Below are 15,862 nucleotides of genomic sequence, written 5' to 3'. Positions count from 1 at the left end.
CGGCAAGCCCGGAGGGCTGGGGGATTAAGTAGTGGGTTTATTTCTCGTTACTGTACTCTGATTTATCTCGCAATAAATTAAACGGATTCCCCCAGCCGGGCCATGTCTGCCGTACCGGTGCTGGGTGAGAGATCTCTGCTGCCCTGCTCTCGCCCCCCCAGCCTTTCGTTCTGTTTGCTCTGCCTTGCCCAGCTGAGGAGGGCGGTGATGGAGCGGCTTTGGTGGCACCCGGCCGGGCTCCCCTCTATTTAAAGACCGGCGGGACAGTGCGTGAGGGAGAGCCCGGGACCGCCACATCGCCCAGAGCCGCAGCGGCGGCTCCCACACGGCAGCGGCCGCTCCCACAGGGCAGCGGCCCGGGCCCCTCAGCGGCGCGCCCCGCCCCGGCCGGGCGGGCAGTGACGCCACTGCCGGCGCCGCGCTCTGTTCCGGCGGCGGGCGGGGAGCGCGGGCGCCGCTGCCATGTCCGCTGCGGGCCCCGGGCCCGGCTCCGGAGCCGCCTCTCGGTAAGAACCTGCTCGGGCCCTGCGCACGGAGCACCCCCGCAGCCCTCGGTGCTGTTCGCATGCTCGGGCTGGCACGGGCGGGCCGGGGCTGCGAGGCCGCGGGCGGCGAGGCCGACGCGTGTGCTCAGCGTGCGCTCCTGCCCCTGCCTCCGCCGGAGCGCGGGCCCGAGGGGCCGCGGCAGCACCGGTGGCGCGGGGCTGGACCTTGTCTGGCCGCCCCCGAGCCCGGCGGGGCGTGCCCGGCTGTCCCGGCTTCTTCGCCGCTGCTGGTGCGCGGGAGGGCTGGGAGAAAGGCAGGAGGGGCAGCGGGGCACTGCCCGGCTCCCTGGGCTCGCACAGGCGCTGAGGAGCGGACAGAGGGAGCCCGGATCCGGAGCCGGCCCCGCGACCTGCCCTGGGCTCGGTAGGTGGCTGCGGGAGGGACCGCGGCTCCCGGGACCGGGCTGTGCTTCCCCGGGGCTCGGTTCAGCACACCTGCATCGCTCATGGCTGGGTTGAGCTGCTTGTGGTGCAGCTTGTGCACTCTAATAGGATGTTTGGGCTGGGCTTGGGTTTCACAAGCGAGGTTGGATCCAGGTGGGCTCTGCTGGATGTTCCTGGTTCTGGGAATGCTGTGCAGAGTTGCTGCAGCTTTATGTGCAGCCAGCTCTAGTACTAGAATGTCTAGAATGCCTTGTTAGTTTGGTTGCTGTGCTGCGTGGTGTGGCTGAATGGTTTCCAGACTAGAGCTAGTCCTTGATGGACCACAGCTGTAATCTTTCTGATGGAGCATCGAAAAAAGAGTCATGGTGGAGTTTGCTTTCAGAATGGAGCTAGCTCTGCTTCTATGATATACTTAATCTGTAGTGTATAACCTCCAACTGGTGTAACAGGCAACATACTGATGAAGATAATGATAATCATAAGTCTTGTCTGCCACTTGTTTGGTTTCCTTCAATTTTGTCTGTTGTGGATTATCTTAAACTCTGGAAACTGATTAAAGTATGTTTACTTGAGAATCACAATTCATGTGCCTCAGGTCAGTGGTTTAATAATAAGTTACTTTTAAAAATGCACACACATAGTGGTTTTCTCAGCCTGCAAACCTACAGGCTTGTTGGGCTGAGCCTACTGTGTTTGAGGGATTTTCCTTGCTGCCTCATGGTGTCATCCCTCTTACTTGTGGGCTTCTGCCACCCAGCTTTTGCCACACGAGCAGTGATCTGCTGGTAGATTCTCCCTGCTCTGTTTGAAACATTGCTAAGCTTGAGGTCTTGCAGTTTCCAAGCTGCTGCAGTTCCTGCAGTGTTTACCTGCAACTTTTGTCTCCCCCTCAGCTCTTGCCTCAGCAGCAGTTGTGGCACTTGGAGAACTGTGTATTGTTGGGTTGTGCAGCACATCTGATTGAAAAATTGTTGCTTTTCAAGTAATTTGTTTGAAAAACGGTCACAGATGTATGCAATAGCTGTAAGAATTCCCAAGTAATTGGTGACTTTGGAAGTATTTGTAACTTCTCAAAACTTTGCCCTGGAAATCTCTAGATGTTGAATGAATTTTGAGTTGAATATGTCAGAGGACGCTATAAATGGGTTTCCATGTGCTGTATGAATGAGTTGGAGCCCTCTACAGTAGATTAATGTACCATTTCCTAACTTCTGTGTACCAAAAGGTGGTTAATAGATGGCTAAACATAAAACTAGTAAAATATACTGAAATACTTTGATTGAACTAAAAGTCAGGCAAGCAGTGTGTGCCTGTGTGCAAGCCATGCCATACACAAGGTACTCAAGGCATAAAGCAGATTATATATCACTGGGATGTGAGTAGCTCCATGCCTGTACTCTCAGTGAGCAGAAGTAGGGTTATTTTTTTTCCCCTCTTGACAAGTCTCTGCTCTTTTTCCCTGAAATCTGCTCTTAGAAAATGGATGTTTGATAAAACTTTTACTGGGTCTGTGAAACAATATGACTGGAAGAGGAGCTGCCAGGATGGAGAGGTGTGGAAACTTTTGAGCCTGAAATAGAATTGTGTCAGGACTTAACAACTGGTATTTTATGTATGTTCTTGCACCAAGCAGTGTCTACAGACCACCCATCTCCAGACAGGGTCTTCTTTCAGGAACTTGGGGGTGGTTTTTGCCCCTGTACCATGACCAGCATCACTCAATGGTTGGTTATACATTGAGGATGGTGTTTTTCAGCTTTTTCTTGCTTTGTCTTATTTCCTTTGTTTCACCCTGATTTGTCTAGAATTTTTTTTCCTTTACTTGGTTAAAGGGCTGCAAGCCAGCATCTCTTAGCAGCATTCTCTGGTGGCCCCTCTCTAGCAGTGATTCTGGGATAGTTTGTGCAGATGCCATGACTGGAGGCATGCCAGTACCTGAGGGAGTAACTTCAAATCCTTTCTTTCTTCTTGCAGCTGCCTCCAGAGCCTCAGTGAAGGTGATGTTGCAAGGGCTGGGATCTCGTCCTGATACCCAACATGATGTTTGGGAGAGTGCTGTGACACAGCAGGGCACAGCAGCCTCTTCAGGGTATGGTGTCACTGTCATTCACACCAATCACTGCCCTGTCTTTTCCAGGTTGTCACCCATCAGTCCTATACCTGAACAAGTAACTACAAAACAAGCCTTGTATTCAGAAAAATAATACAATATTGTCATGGGGACTCTTTCCATCTCTTAAATAGACTTTTATATGGGGTATGTCTAGCCTACTTTCAGAGGTGATGGAACAGTTCAGTTCTGCAGCAGATGGGTCTTTCCTGAGTTAAGACTTGACCAGGACACTGTTCTTGCATCCCAGGAGCTTCCTGCTGTGTCTTGAAATGTTTGTTGGTTGTGTTTGAATACCGACAGTGCCGTTTCCCTGAGAGTCACCAGCTGGAACATCACATAAAGCATGTGGCAGCTTTAAACCTTGGGTGGTGATTCCTGTTTCTGTACAGAAGACACTATTATGTGTAATTCCATTTCTGGGATTTTACAAGTCAGTCTCATACTAGTGGTCTTTTCTGTGACACTTTTTTTGTCCTGTTCTTTTTGAGAGAGCTTAAGAAATCCTTCCTTAAATAGTACTGACTTAAGATGATCAGGGTAGAAAAATAATTATTCAGGACAAGGTGATTATTAATTATTCAGATTGGAAGAGAATGTAGCAGCTGTTTTCAAAACCACATGGAGATGTTTTGGGTAGAAAAGCAGTGATACTGGTTTTCTGTACTTCAGATTTCCTCATGCTTCTCTTTTGGTAAAGGCATAGTTGTTCTCTACCTGTTGGGGAAAATGCTGTTGCAGAAAACAATGCTGCTGGTTCAGGAATTTGAAATTTCACAAGCAATTTGGGTCCTGCTTGCAGGACATATCTGGTGCTTTGTTCCCTACCTTTATAATAGCTCTTGAAATTTCAGAAGCTGTTGCCTTGATTATTTTGTGTACTTTAAAATCCCCATTGCCTGTCCATTCAGAACTTTTGGGATATAGGAACAGGAGCTGGCCTTTCTAGAAGATGTGATTCAGAATTAACAGGGGCACTTCTATTCTTCATTAGCTTGGTTGGTATTCTGAAGAACTACAAAGACACATGAGCTTTAATTCTTCTTATTCTACCTTCTTTTCCCCCTCTTCTATCCAGTAGTTAGCTCACGTGCCATGTGTCCTGCTGTGTTGATGTTTCTGGATATGAGCAAAAATTAATTTTTCTGGTTTTAAAAAATAAAAGAAGTTAGAAAATACTCATTCTTGACTGACCTGAGGAAAGCCAGAAAGTCCCCATGAGGTAATGGTATCACTGTGGGTGGCATTTTACAAGATAGCAAAGGTAGTTACAGTAATTCTGGGAATTATTCGTCTGTATGATAGCTATGCAGCACCTAAAGAATTTAACTTTATGCTGAATAAGAACCAGCATCAAGTTGTCATCTTTCTCTAATGAATGAAATTAATGTTTTTGTGGCTGCAGTTGTAAAAAACCCAAATATAACAGATCTAAAGTGTAATTTTCACTGAATTACTGGCAGAGTCCAGTATTATGTTATGCAGCTTCTTTTTCTAGTGAGGGAAGTAAAAAGTGGCCTAATTTTTGGCAGACTAGACCTAAATCAGAGATGACAGCCCTTTGGGTAAGGTCTTGATACTGACAGATTTAAGAGGTAAAAGGCAGCAGAAGGTGCTGTGGGCTCTTCCTTTGCAGAGGTTACCTGGTACACATGTGAAATAGGGGTCTCCTTGAGCCAGGTCTCTTAAGCTCTTGGAGATCTATTTCACACCTAAGGTAGCTCAGCTACTTTAGAAGGCATAAAATTAGTAGAATAGCTTCTGTAGTAGTGTTAGAAACGAAAAAGTTTTAATAAAAGGCAAAATAACAAAACTCTTTACGAAGAAAAACCAGCTAAGTGCAAAAAGTTTTTGCTCTTAGTAAAACATTTTACAAAAGCGATTAGTTTCTTTGTTTTCTTTTTTTTTCCAGTAAATTGCTCAAACGAAACTTTTTGGCTCCTGTCCAATTAGCTATCTTTAAGTTTAAAATAAAGTCTCCCAAGTCTTATGAGGTGTCTTTTCACCTAATTAAAAAGAAAAACTTCTAAGCTCTTTTTCTTTTTAAAAAGGCAAAAGAGTTTTGTCACTCTGTCAGCAAAGAACACATTCTTATACATACGGTAAGCAAGACAGGCATTCCCTGGGCTGTTGTTCAGCCCAGAGGTGTGTGTCAGCCTCTGCTTCTGCCCAGACTTCAGTCCTGTTCCTCACTCTTCCAGAGCCCCTGGAACAGGCCTGTGGTCACAGGTGACAGAGCTGCCCCAAGAGCTGTGGAAGTGAGTTGTGCTCTGCTCCTCACCTGTCCCAGGTGTCAGATAAAACTGACTGTGACTTAACAGTGTCAGGTTAAACATGCTTTGATTAGCAATGCAGGAGTTTGCATAATGTGGCACCTCTCAGCTGGTGTCAGCTGAAATGAAAGTGCACAGTCTTCTCACTGGCCACAGGTCAATTAGTCACAGATCTGTTAGTAAAGCAATGACCAGGTCCTTCATCTGCCTGCATTCATCTTGTGCTTGACATGTTCTGAGGTCATCAGGCATTCTGGGACATACAGCACTGGTTTTACTGGGATTTGTTTGTTATCCAGCTAGGGATTGATTCTCAGTGCCAAGGTCTGAAGAAAATACATTTATAGCAATGAGATATCTTCATGATCTTGTTCACTTCCTCCTGGAAGCTATCTTCAGCAGTTTTGGTGAAGTCCTCAGAGGTACCTGGTCCTTGCTTGACCTCCCAGATTCTTCTTTTTTGAGCTAATCAGAAGTTGTCTGTCCAGGCAAACTGTCCCCCCCCCTGCATTTGCTCATTTTCTCACCTCTTGGGCTGGACTGGGCTCTTGTGCTTGGGGAAGCTGTCCTTGATGATCAAACATTTCCTCTTCAGGCCCCCCCATAGCACTGTACAGATCAGATCAGCCTTCTGAACAAACTGTAAGATGGCTGTTTATTTTAGTTGTCATCTTCTCCTGGGACCTTGAACTGAGTACAGTTGGGTACTGAAAGAGTTCCTCTAATAGAAGTATAGGTGCATTTTGTGGCAGCCTCTGGTGGTAGCTGTGTGACTTCTTGAGATTGTATGAGTCAAATCTTTTATTGAAAATGGAATTTAGACCTGCGTAATGTTAGTAGTTCTTTTTTGTGGTTAATGTGATGCAGATTTGCTGTCTGATTGAGAGAAGTTTAGAATGTTCAGTCTTTTGTTCAGGAAGTGTCCTAATCTATTAGGCTATGTCTGAAGTGGCTTTGAGGAATTCAGGGCAGCATGTCCTGCTGTTGGGAAGTTTGTTTTTAAAACCATGGAAGTCAAACAGCATTTTTTTTTCTGTCTGGCGCTGCAGCTCTAGAAGTTTGTGACCTGTTTAATTATTTCCAGAAACACAAAAATGTATATTGGTTGTGAGATTTCAGGTACCACACTCTGTGTGATCTTCAAGGGAAAATCTGTTTGGTCTCACTGCAGGTTGTATCCTCAGGAAGAGAGGAGGAAATCAATTGTTCTGCTTGGCTGATGTTTCTGTAAATCCCTGTGCTTTGGTTCTGTCACTGAAAGGTAGCAGCAGTTCTGTGTTCTCCTGGCCTGTGACTGATGCATGTTGGCTCTGTCTAGCAGGAGTTGCCACATGATTTCTGGGCTCAGTGGGAGTTGTTTTTCTTGAGGATGAAGTTGTTCTTTCCAAGTCTTCCTTTTGTGAAAACAGTTATTTTCCCCATTAAAATTTTCCCTGCTGTGTTTCAAAATCAAATTGAAAAAGCATTGCATAAGAACTGGGAAAACAAGCATGTGTCATCGGTCAGGCAGAGTGAGCTGCAGACACTCAGAACACTGATAGCCTTCAAGGATCTAAAAATCGTGGGGAACTTCCTGTCAGTGGAACAGGCACTGCTTAGGAGAAAACTAGATTTGTATTTCCATGTTTGATTTCAGTTATTTTCTCAATGTGTTTATTTCTTACTTTATTTCTCACAACACAGGGGTTTTTTTCTATTTTAAAATTATGAAATTTTAATCAAACCATGATTTTTTAGTCCTACAGGACAGCATTTGGAGGCTTGTCATGACCATCCATATCTTCAGAAATAAGGCATACAAAACACCTTCCTTATAACTTTTATATTGTTTAATTCTGAAATTTCCTGGCTGATAAAGAAGGGAAGAAGGAGCATGGAGAGAGAGCAGGGATTCATCCAGCAGCACTCATCACAAAGGTTTATTTGTCAGGTTGTCACAGTGTTTTGCAGATACCTGTGTGTGTTGTACCCAGGGGCACGTGGGTGTGTGTGGAGGATGAGGAAAGCCAACAGTGGAGTATCAGTGTTTGCTGTGAGCTCTGCTACATTGTGCAGTGCATAGTAATGTCAATATGTGTCTCTTCTGCTTTTGGTTCTATTTGGGTATTCTAATTAAATCTAAAAAAAGAAAGAGGTGTAGATCTGCCGTGCTGCACTGTGCCAAGTTCTGCTCCTCTGTCAGGAGCTGTCATGTGGTGAGTGGCATGGAGTGAAAACATTGTGAGGAAAAGCTCTGCTCCACTTGGGTGATGTCTTGGATTGTTTTGGCTGCATGCTCTGATCCTGTGTGTGTGTAATGCAGCAGCATGGGGCACGTTGTCATGAGATACCCCACCAGAAAATATGGGAACACTATACTATTCTGCTGCCTAATTCATGTATTTGTATTGCTGTTCATTGTAAGGTGGTGGTCCTTGAACAACTAAGGAGTGAAAATAACGGCACAGGTGACTCGTACAAAAAACTCGCACAAAACATTACAGCCATTGCTGTAAAAGACAATAAAAAATGTTTCTATAAATACATACTACACCACTTAGACAAGTCTCTGGGGCCATGCAGGATCCAGTCAAGGGCACTGAAGGAGCTGCAGACGTGCTCACTGTGTCACCTTCCATCGTTTCCCAGCCTTCCTGGCTGACCAGGAGGGTCCCACTTGACTGGATGCTTGCAAGTGTAACGCCCATCTAGAAGGAGGGTCAGAAAATGGATGTGGGGACTGCAGCCTGCCCTCAGTGGAGTGGGAGGCTGTAGAACAGACAGACCATCTCCTGTGTCATCATGTGGCACATACAGGACACCCAGGGGTCAGTCCCAGCCAGCAGATCCTGCCTGACCAACCTGATCTCCTTCTGCAAGGTGACTTGCATTGTGGATAAGGAAAGGGCTGTGGATGTGTCTACCTGAACCTTAGTAAACCCTTTTCTCCTGGAGAAAGTGGCTGCTCAGGGCTTGGGCAGGTGTGTTCTTTGCTGGGTTTAAAACTGGATGGCTGGGCCCAGAGAGTGAAGGGAAATGGAGCTACATCCCTGTGGGGCTGGGCACTGGTGGAGTTCCCCAGGTTCAGGATTGAGACCAGTCCTCCTTAATATCTTTATGGATGTTCTAGACAAGGGAATGGAATGCATCCTAAGCACAACAATCCCATGGAACACTCCAGGCTGGGAGGAAGGTGGTGGGAAGGGGGCCCATCAGGAAAGGACCTGGGGGTGGTGGTTGACAGCTGCTGAACATGAACCAGCATGTAGGTGGCCAAAAATGCCAAGGGCATCCTGGCCTGTGTGAAAAATGGCATGTCAAGCAGGAATAGGGAAGTGATTTTCCCCCTCTTTTGGGTTCAGTTTTAGGCCCCTCACTACAATACAGATATTGAAGGGCTGGAGCATCTTCAGAGAAGGGAACAGAGCTGGTGAAGGGGCTGAAGCATAAGTCTGATGAGGAGCAGCTGGAGAAGAGGAAGCTTGGGAGGATCTTCTTGCTCTCCACAACTCCCTGACAGGAGGATGGAGCCAGGTGGGGTCAGGCTCAGTTCCCAGGGGACAAGGGACAGGACAAGAAAAAATGGCCTCAAGCTGTGCCAGGGAAGGTTTAGATTGGATATTTGGGAAAATTTCTTCCCTGAAAGGGATGTCCAGCCCTGGCACAGGCTGCCCAGAGCAGAGGTGGAGTCACCATCCCTTGAGGGGTTTAAAAGACAAGGCACTTGTGGACATGGGTTAGTGGTGGCCTTGGCAGTGCTGGGTATTGGTTGGACCTAATGATCTTTAAGGTGTTTTCCAAAACAAATGATCCTATGGTTTTATTCCAGCTCTGTGTAATAGATGTAATTTCATTGCCCCAATCAAAACTTTGTTCTTGGGAAATAGTGACTTTTAAAGTAATATAAAACCATAGTCAATTAGCTTTTTTTTCTAATCAATATAATTACTGCGTGTTGGTTTTATCACAGTATCCTGACTTTAATTATTTGCAGCTTGGGAGAACTGTTTCTTGCATGAAACTATATTCAAAGCCAAGGCAGATGGGCTTGAAAAGCACAAGCTGAAAGTAAATAACAGTCTATCCAGGTGCTGCTCATAGCAGGCAGCTTTCAGAAATTCTATCCAGAGTATCTAGTTTGAGAAAGTCTGACCGAGCTGGGCTTTGTATTTTAGGATTTTTAAAACAGGATTTAGTGCAAGAAGTTGGAGATCACTTGCCAGGGGTTTTAATGGTGAATTATTGGCATCAAAGATGTGCAGAGCAGAAGGCAGCTGCTGAGAGTGATTCTGCAGCCCATACCTCTGCTCTGATGCCTTCTGGTTTGATATTTAGATAATGTGGGTCCTTAAATCGAGCAAACAAAATAAAATGGCACACAAACCAAATTTCTTATTATTTTGTGTTGTTGGTGCTCCTTGCAAGTTGGAACTAAGCAGGATGTTTATTCAAAACAAGTCTAGATCAGATAAAATCTGGTGTTTAATTCACATATTACAGAATAGTTTTCAACAGGTAATTAACAAAAATCATCCCATAAAGCAAAAAAGTGTGTCACTTTCCTGGTTTCCAGAAGCAGAACAATGGACTCATTTTTCTGAATGTTTCTTTCATTGCAGCAGCTCATTTAATGGCTTCTTGCACACTTGCTTCCATCTTGTACTGTTTTTCTCATTCACAAACCCAGTGGCCCACAGAAGCATTCTCACATCCTGAGTCTTTGATACTTCTGCTGTTGTGTTCACTTAGGGTTTAAAAACGTTCCGTAATAACGTGTAAAAAAAAAAAAAAAAGCTTACCTGATGCAGTTAACTTGAGTTTTATACAAGTTAAAATCTAATGTTGAGATTTGATGTGCAAAAAAAGCCAAAACAACCAAAAACCAAGAAAAAAAAATCCCCTAAAAAATCAGTGTTGTGTTTTTTCAGTTTTTAAAAATCATCTTTGTTGCTAGTGAGCTGCTGGCTCCGTGTGCTCCTCTGAGGCAGCTGAGGCTGAGCAAGTGCAAGATGCTGGGTTTGATTTTTGGGAAAGCCAAGCTCTGGGTGGTTCAGACCTCTCATACTGGGTGAGGAGGTGTCCCACAGCACCTGGAGGGGCTCGGGGCCCTGGGGCATGTACCCACCAAGGGCTGGGGCTGGCTGGGCATCAGCTGTGGTGCAGAGGCTGCTAGGGAGATGAATGGGGCAGGAGCAGCTGCTCCCTGGATCCTGCTGGTGCCTTCAGCCTTGGAGCTGACAGCAGCTTCACTCAGTGCAGGAGGAGAGAGGCAGGGAGAGTTCCTGCCATGCCATGATCCAAGGACTTTCTGTGCCCAGCCACAAGAGGACGTGTGCCTGCTCTGCATGAGAACCTGGTGACTGGGTGGGTGGTACAGGTGAAAGGCTGTGGTATATTTATCACTGTCATGTCTCTGCTTCATCAAAGTGGAACATCAAGTAGATGATAAAATTATGGTTTCATTTACCATGGCTGTGGCTGAAAAGGGATATCTTGCTGCTCTGCTTGCATGTTTTTCCTGACCCTCATCCTGCTGGCTCCCCTGGAGCAGGGCTGTGCGGAGCCAGAGCTGATCTTTCTGTCACCTGCTTAGCAGAAAGACTGTGCTTGGGTCTCTCTGGTCTTTCTTTGCTTCTCTTTCTTTTCCCTTGGCTACATCCAGTCTGCTGTTCAACCTCACAAGCCTCTGGTGGCCGGAAGGAGGGAGTGTCAGGCAGGCAGCAGTGGGGTGCAGGAGGCTGGGAGAGGCAGGAGCTCTCCCTTTTCCCACACCACTGTCAGCTGCTGCTGGCCCTGGCTGGGGGGATGCCCTCGCCCCTTGCTCCCAGATGTGGAGCTCAGTGCCTCCATTCCACCCAGCTGCTTGGTCTGTGGAACCACACACACCTCGGGTGGGACGTATTGTCCTCTGCCCCTGCTGCTGTTCCTGGAGGTACAGGGAAGGCAGGAAGCCACCCTAGGCCAGGTTCTCACTTGGAATTCTCACTTCCCTGGGAGAAGGCATGAAGCCACCAGAGGTCAAGTTCTGCCTGCCATTGAGGCAGGCACTTTCTGTTCGTTTGCTTTAGTTCAATCATCTGCTTCCAAGTGCTACAAGGTGCCCAGATTATTTGGAAGGAGTATTTTCTTCACACATGTGAGATATTCCAGTGGGACTCTTGAGAATAATTTTGTCTTTGTAATTATTTAAATCCTTTTGAAAACCAAAATTGAAGAACTACTTACGGCTTTTAAGCAAAGCGTGGCATGGGAAGTTACTGCTGTATGTATCAGTGGAATGTAAAATATTTTTACATAGTGAAGGGTTAAGTTTGGGAGTTAAGTTTTGTATTAAATTACACAACAAAACAGTGTTAAATAACAGAAGTGAAGGATAAGGGACAGGACCTCTTGGTATGAATTACAAATCTTGCTCTTGGCCATTGTATTTTGTACTCTGTTGTATAATTTCTGAGTGGCAGAGTTTTTCTTCAGTCCTAATTTTTCTGTTATTTTTACAAAAAATAACTAATAATTTTACAAAAAATAAAACTGATTGAAACTGGTGGAGGAACAATTGCAAAGGTGACAGTAGTGCTTTGTATTGTAGACTTGTGTGTTGTGAATAGGGTCATTTCCAAAGAACCTGAATTATGGAAAAGACTAATTGTGAATTTTGTTGACTTAGAATTCAGGCAATAACGATAAGTAGCTTTGATTAGGAGTGGCAGCCTTGCAAAATCCTCAAACCCACAATGAAATGTTATCCTGGTACATATAATACACCCTGGAACGTAAGACCTGCCCTAAAATGAGGGAGAAACCTTTTGTGTTTTCATGGTTTTGAAATTATTCCAGGCTGCGTAGCATCCCTGTGGCCGGCACGTGGGGCCGGGCTGCCGGTGGGCTGCACGTGCTGCCGGGGTAAGTGGGTCTGGCAGGAGCCAGGGAGGGGACAGAGCCATGGTTTCCAGGACACCAGAAAGTAGATTCTGTAAACTAGTTCAGTCACTTTGTGTGGGGATAATCCCGTGGTTTGGAGGTGCCCGAGTACTCCGGGCAGGGTGGGTGAGCAGAAGGTCCTGGAGGAAGGAGTGGTGTGGAAAATAGCCCTTCCACGTTTCTGCAGACAGAGCTAGACTTCTGTGCCTGTGGAGGCAGGAATAGGATTTACCTCAGCACAGAAAGTCTCTGGATTTAACTTCTCCAACCCACTAAGTGCTTTTCATCTTTTATTCTAATTTCTGCAGTCCCCTGAAGTTGTGCTGTGTGGGTGTGTGGCAGAGGAGGCAGCTCAGGAAAAGCTGCTCTGAAGAGGTTGGGGTCGGTTTTAATAAAGTGGCTCCAAAATGAGATGCAGAAAGAACAAAAACACAGATCATACTGCTGGTGCACATCAGGTGGGCAGAGGGGGAAGCCAGGAGGACACAGGCCTTTATTTTTTGCCCAGCAAATTGCAAAAGTTAAATCAGGTTGTGAAAATATTGTGCAAAATTTCTTTTTCATGATTTTAAGCCCCTGGAAGGCAGCAGCTTTTTGATGTCGTATATAAGATTTCTCTGCTAAATGCTTCCAAAATAAAAATTATTTTATAAAATTTCATCAAACTTCTCTTTTTGAAAGGTGCAGTTGAAATAATGAACTTGCTTTGTCAGTTTGGTGGGGAACAGCACTGTGTGTAAATGCATTTAGGTGTACAGTCTTGTCCTGATTTTTTTTTTTTTGATTGTTATATAAATGTTCTAAATTAAAACAGGTTAGATTGAATCATGCTGTTTACTGACCTAGTAGACCAGACTTGATCATTTAAACTGTCTTTAAAATCATGGTGCACGTGTCTGATTAGTGTGTTAGCTTCTGCAGTCAGCGTGGTCCGAGTAAATGGTGTAGAAATGTACCATGTGCATGAAAAATCTGTGTCTTCAAAGCTTAAAGCTAAATCCCTTGTTTATGAAATCTTTCCATATATGAATTTTGTATTTTGTTTGGGAGATGGCCACACGAGTTTCATGGGAGGAGTATATAACAATTAATATTCTCTGATAGCCTACATGATAAGCCCCCAAAAAGTACATAAAGCCATGAACACCTTTTTTTGACAGGGCTTGAAGACTGCTGAGGAACACACGATTTGAATCATTTAAGCATTAAAATAGTAATACCCATGGAAGAGTCACAAGACTTACCCGAGCAACCAGTAAGTACATTTAAAAAAGGCTGAAAATGAAAATCTAAAACAAATTAGTGAGCTCACAGCTTTGGTATACAGTTATTTTAACTAATATTGGAAAAAAAAGCTTATACTTTGTGTATTTATCCAGAGGACAAAAAGCATTTTGTTGTTCATAAAATGTGCTGTACATTTAATTTGCTGTAATTGTACAGGCAGTAGTAAGAAAGGAATATTATATGTTCTTGAACTTTATGATGTTTCTGTGCAAAGTGATTACTTGTTATGCTCAGAAAACCAGACTTATCTCAAGCCTGTTGTAGAGAAAACAAAATTCACTATTTTAGGGATAAATTCAGCATGCTGGGTATTACAGAGTGTATAGTCTTTAATTCTTCATATGCTTGAGATCTTGAAAAGATCCTGTGATTCATTGTTTCCACAAGTGGAAGGCATTTTTAAATGACTGGTGTAACAGTAGGTTGGGGTAGGGAAGTGTGTCTGAAGGTTAAACTTGCTACATGTCTGTGAAGTATTTGCAATAGTGTTTGCATTATCAATAACTGATAATAGCACAGCACAGAAGTGTTGGGTAGAGAATTATCAATAAAGTATGAGATTAATTTAATTAAATTGTGTATCTACAACATAATAGCATAGGAATTAAGCAGAAATGTTTGTATTACCGTTCTGTTCCCAAAATAAACCTGGCACAAACTCAACAAGAACTTGCCAAGTTACAATGGGAGTGATGCTTGTAATCTTGGAGACCTTGTCAAATACATACAGAAACAGAATAATGTGCTTGAGGGCACTTTGGGTGTGTTGTAATTGAAAAGATTTTGATGCCTTTTTAATGTGAGAATTTAATATTCTTCAGTTAAACTAGTTAGAAAATACATTGTAATGTCATTTATGCAATTTTATGACTTAGGAACAAAGACAAATGAAATGGAAATGTAAAATTATTCAGAACCTGGCTTACCACAAGCTGCAGATGGGCCTGAGTAATATCCACAAAATGTGAAATTAAGCAGCAAAATCATATAGTCTGTACTCCAGCTATTTGAGGAGTTTAAAAATTAATTGCCTGTACTAAAAAAAGGAAATCTCTCCAAATATATCCTAATATAATGAAAACTGTCTTTATTCTTTAGGGCCTGAGAGATAGGGTACAGGAAATTTTCAGTGGTGTGTCCTTTAAGCAGATTCTCCTGTAATATTCAGCTAAATATTTTCTTGGTAATTTTTTTAAGAATACCAGTGATACCAGTCAGTCATTCTGTGACAGAACATGAGATTAGATGGATCATAATGAATGAGTGAGGTAGTAATGGCACGTTCTTGCAGGAGAAACTCACCGTGGCATCCTTCTGAGAGTTTCACAGAAATGTTTGTAGCCTGCAGAAACCAAATTTGTGTTCCAGCCAGTGCTGTCTGTGGTGTAATACCCTGTACAGGAACAGGATCCAGCTGGCACCTGCAAAATGAGAAAAAGTCCTGTATTAGTTTTAGTCAGGAGTCAAAACTCCTCATTTGTTACAGAAAAAGCAATCATGTTCCTATCTTTATGCAATATTAAAATACAGGGGGAAAAGAGCAAAATTTGTGGCTGTAGTGCTGAATCTGTGCAGAGTAGGATTTTCTTAATATTTATGGCTGTTTTATTCAATTTCCATAAAATTGTCCTTACCAGTCATTTCTTTGGCTGTATATCTCAGCACCTGTTACTAGTGTAACTAACATGAGTAGTTATCAGTAATTCTGCTATACAATATCCAATATTAGCCCTTGTTTTCTAATTAGGAAAAAACCTGTTTTGAGATGAAGAGCCCATGGTTATACTGATGAGAGCTGTAGCTCTGAACATTTTTGTCTTTGCAGGTGAAAAAAGCCAAGATGCAGGAATCCAGAGAGCAGAGCCTGAGGTATGGGATTTTAAATTTGATTTTAGTGTGGAACAGTTCTTTATGGTCTTTTACAATTATAAAGCTTTCATTTTAGAAATTTTCTTCTTGATTTATTTTTTACAGAGCTATGGAAAATATAGCTGTATTTGGATTTGGTAAAATTTTGATTAAGTTCCCAATAAAAATAATTAACTAGCCCTGTGGTATAAAGCTTTTATAAAAGTGGTCACAAAGAGTCTTAATGGCATCAGCACGCCTGTCTTTCACAGAATGAGACTGAAATAACATGCATTTAATTTGGTGAGAATAAGGATATTTTAATAATATCTGTACTACTATTCTTAGTGACACTCTGTGGATAACTGCTTTGAAAAATGAAACTCTTGAATTGTAGCCTCTCCTATTTAAAGCTGTTGTGTGATACTATTTTTAGCCTCAGTAGATGCTTTTTGATGGGTGTTGTATTTAAGAATTAACTATTATTATTACTACTTATAATGAGAATAGCTATA

The 15,862-nt window shown here is 43.6% G+C and overlaps 1 protein-coding gene across 7 annotated transcripts in view; it reads left to right on the top strand.

The window, feature by feature from the left end:
• The first annotated feature begins 391 nt into the window (after positions 1-391).
• The window catches only part of EYA3 (EYA transcriptional coactivator and phosphatase 3), a 42,840-nt gene continuing 27,369 nt past the window's right edge, over positions 392-15,862 (top strand). For 2 of the 7 annotated variants that reach the window (XM_041479233.1, XM_041479226.1), the window contains exons 1-4: positions 392-506; positions 2,904-3,018; positions 13,373-13,467; positions 15,325-15,368. In XM_041479233.1, the coding sequence (XP_041335167.1) occupies positions 13,435-13,467; positions 15,325-15,368 (77 nt within the window). In that variant the 5' untranslated portion in view covers positions 392-506; positions 2,904-3,018; positions 13,373-13,434. Of the gene's footprint in view, positions 507-2,903; positions 3,019-3,050; positions 3,067-7,049; positions 7,243-12,586; positions 12,671-13,372; positions 13,468-15,324; positions 15,369-15,862 lie in introns of those variants that run through there. The other 5 variants (XM_041479228.1, XM_041479231.1, XM_041479227.1 and 2 more) reach the window with 5 other exon arrangements.

Source organism: Pyrgilauda ruficollis, unplaced genomic scaffold (genome assembly GCF_017590135.1).
Source record: "Pyrgilauda ruficollis isolate IOZ18807 unplaced genomic scaffold, ASM1759013v1 scaffold48, whole genome shotgun sequence".
Taxonomy (NCBI): domain Eukaryota; kingdom Metazoa; phylum Chordata; class Aves; order Passeriformes; family Passeridae; genus Pyrgilauda; species Pyrgilauda ruficollis.
This window is presented reverse-complemented; position numbering and strand designations above follow the sequence as displayed.